This window comes from Sinocyclocheilus anshuiensis, unplaced genomic scaffold (genome assembly GCF_001515605.1).
Source record: "Sinocyclocheilus anshuiensis isolate Anshui unplaced genomic scaffold, SAMN03320099.WGS_v1.1 scaffold2267, whole genome shotgun sequence".
Lineage (NCBI taxonomy): Eukaryota > Metazoa > Chordata > Actinopteri > Cypriniformes > Cyprinidae > Sinocyclocheilus > Sinocyclocheilus anshuiensis.
Genome location: NW_015541483.1, coordinates 226,935 through 230,392, shown reverse-complemented (window position 1 = coordinate 230,392; position 3,458 = coordinate 226,935). Strand labels below are relative to the sequence as shown.

The 3,458-nt window shown below is 37.3% G+C and overlaps 1 protein-coding gene across 1 annotated transcript in view; it reads right to left on the bottom strand.

Moving 5' to 3' along the window:
- Positions 1–1,838: 1,838 nt before the first annotated feature.
- The window catches only part of LOC107690845 (zinc finger protein 628-like), a 4,709-nt gene continuing 3,089 nt past the window's right edge, over positions 1,839–3,458 (bottom strand). Inside the window, exon 5 of the mRNA XM_016489266.1 lies at positions 1,839–2,193. Coding sequence (XP_016344752.1) covers positions 1,883–2,193 — 311 coding nt within the window. The 3' untranslated portion in view covers positions 1,839–1,882. The remainder of the gene's footprint in view (positions 2,194–3,458) is intronic.

The window sequence follows — 3,458 nt, the reverse complement described above, 5'->3', positions numbered from 1 at the left end:
TAAATTGAGTGGGTGTGGCTTCTGTCCTCAGTATGGAGTGGGCGTGGCTTCTGTCCTCACTATGGAGTGGGCATGGCTTTTGTCCTCTAAATTGAGTGGGTGTGGCTTCTGTCCTCAGTATGGAGTGGGCGTGGCTTCTGTCCTCACTATGGAGTGGGCATGGCTTTTGTCCTCTAAATTGAGTGGGTGTGGTTTCTGTCCTCTAAATTGAGTGGGTGTGGCTTCTGTCCTCAGTATGGAGTGGGCGTGGCTTCTGTCCTCACTATGGAGTGGGCATGGCTTTTGTCCTCTAAATTGAGTGGGTGTGGTTTCTGTCCTCTAAATTGAGTGGGTGTGGCTTCTGTCCTCAGTATGGAGTGGGCATGGCTTTTGTCCTCTGGATAGAGTGGGTGTGGTTTCTGTCCTCTAAATTGAGTGGGTGTGGCTTCTGTCCTCAGTATGGAGTGGGCGTGGCTTCTGTCCTCACTATGGAGTGGGCATGGCTTTTGTCCTCTAAATTGAGTGGGTGTGGCTTCTGTTCTGTGGAGTGGGCGTGGCTTTTATCCTCTGAATGGAGTGGGTGTGGCTTCTGTCTCTTGTGATGATCAGCTGTCAGTTTCAGGTTGAGGTTCTGATGGTGAACACAGTGGCCCGTGTGATTTTGACTGGGACAGCTGCAGAAACATCACCCTGAGTGAGTGTTTTTTCCTCTGCTGTTATATGATAATACATGACATACAGGCTGATGTTGTGTTCAGTATCATCATCTGTCATTGTTCATCAGTGCATTACTCCCCCTAGTGGTGAATCCCAAGCCATGGAGGCGTTTGACCGTTTGCTGGTCAGACTGTGTTCATATTTAATAAAGTTAATATTTCAATAATTTATCAACATGTTCATGGTTCTCTGATGTCAGTTAATAGTCACATTGATAAGCAAAATATTTAATCTTTTTTATTGAGTGTTTTATTTTTATTGTTTTTCTTTTTACATTATTTACGTATTAATATTTCTTATTTTATTAATTATTAGGTTTTCGTAAGCTCATGAAACCTAGTTTGGGAAACCCTGCCTTAAAGAAACAATTCATCCTAAAGAGAGGATTATGTCGTCATTTACCTTCATGGAATAATCATTTAGTGATATTATGTGGAAATATTTTATATTAATGATAACTGTTCTCATTTATTAAAATGAAAAAAATATATTTTAAAACGTATTTTCTGTAACAATCCTTTGTCATTTGTGACTTGTATATTGCTGTATTCTATACTGTGTCTTTTTATAATGAATCTTATTTTAAGGCCTTGAAAGTGTCTTAAAATGTCTTCAAAACTGTTAAATAGCTGCTTACATCAAATAATTATATTTAAGTATTATATTATATTATATTAATAAATTGTTTAGATAAAAATTCATAATACAATACACTGTTCAAAGATTAATCTGAGTGGTATTCAATATTTTTAAGAAATAAAGAAGATTTATTTTAATTTATTCTAAAAACAGTTGAACAGAATGCAGTGAACAGAATATTTCCTACTATTTAAGAAAAATAGTATGTGAAATAGCACACATTATGCAAAGATATATATTCAGAACAGAAGGTTGTTACATTGTTGTCATCTCTGCTGCATGTTTTATTCAAAATAATGAAGATAATGTTGCGTGTTTAATATCATGCAGGGTTTCTACGGGTCTTAAAACATCTTAATTCACCCTTCCACAAACTAAAGCCTTAAAAGTTTGTAAATCAGAGCAGAAAGTCTTAAATTCATAAAGTCGTGGTATTGAATCCTTAAATCAAGAATCATTTACTGGAGATGCAGAATGAAGATATGAACCCTTGTCGTGTGAGTATCCTGTGCATAGTATGCATGTAGTCTAACGGCACTGCTGTGCTTCACATGTAGAGTCCTGCGGCAGGGTACAGCATGAAGGGGGCGATGCTGTGCTGCGCGGGGCTCTCCAGCATGTGTTTGCGGTAATAACGGCGCAGCGCCGGGCTGCTCGGGTGCTGCTGTCTGATGTGGAGGAAGTATTCGTCCGGCCGGTTGGAGGTGAAGCCACAGTCCTCGCACACGAAGATCTTGGAGCGCCGCTGGCGGTATGCGTACTGCTGCCGCACGCCGTGGATCTTCCGCAGGTGAGACTCCAGAGAGCAGCGCTGCGTGAAGGCTTTCTCACACAGATCACACCGGTACGGACGGATACCTGTGTGCAGAGAGAGAGAGAGACGCGTCTGAAAACCTACTTACTGTTCATGCGAAACAGGGTTAGTACAGTAGTATGCACGCGCAGTATACACTCGTAGCCAATCAGCAGTAAGGGGCGTGTCCAGTCATGACGGGGGAGGTGCCTGTGTTGCACAGTGTTTGTGAATTTGGGGGCGGAGCTATCAAGATAGGGGTGTGATCCTTTAGGTAGGGGCGTGTTTGTTTTGGTGGTTTCAAATATTAACAGCTTTTCTCAGAAATCAGGTACTGCACCTTTAACTGTTTAACCTGTTTAATGCTGTGGTGCTGCTTCGAATCAGTCTCTTCTGTATAAAGCGCTATCAAAATAAACATTACTTGACTTAACTAAAACTAAAACCATAAAAAACTTGAATTAAATAAAACAAAATTAAATTAAATATATTTTTTTAAGTATTTTATTTAAGCTTCAAACTGGAATAAAAATTAATAAAAACTATGTCAACGTATAAAAAATACTAAACAAAATTACCAAAATTTTCACTACAAAATTAGAATGAAAACAGAAAATCTGGAAATAAAGCTAATTCAAAATATTAATAAAAACTAAAAGTATCTCAAAAGGTTTGAGGTTGGTAGGGTTTTCTGTTTGTTTTTTTGTTTTAATTTAAGAACTAAATACATTCAGCAAGGATGCATTAAACTGATCAAAAGTGACAATAAAAGACATTCATAATGTTACAGTAGATTTCTATTTCTAATAAATGCTGCTCTTTTGAACTTTCTACTCATCTGTGAATCCTGAAAAATAAAATGCATCAGTTTCCACAAAAATATTAATGTTTTCAACATTGATAATAATCAGAAATGTTTCTCGAGCAGCAAATCAGCATATTAGAATGATTTCTGAAGATCATGTGACACTGAAGACTGGAGTAATGATGCTGAAAATACAGCTGCGCATCACAGAAATACATTACAGTTTAACAGATATTCACACAGAAAACAGCTGTTTTAAATTATAATAATATTTCACTATTTTACTGTATTCCTGATCAAATAAATGCAACCTTGCTGAGCAGAAGAGATTGCAAAAATAGATTTTGTCATTTTATGTGTGTATATATACACACACACACACACACTTATATATATCGTTTTTGTTCATTTTACTTTAGTTTTAGTTCTTTTAGTACATCAAATGAGAGATGCTGCCTTGGCAACTATCTGAAATAAAAAGTTTTTAATATGTTCTTTCAGTTAGCAGGAATGTTTAGGTGTGAG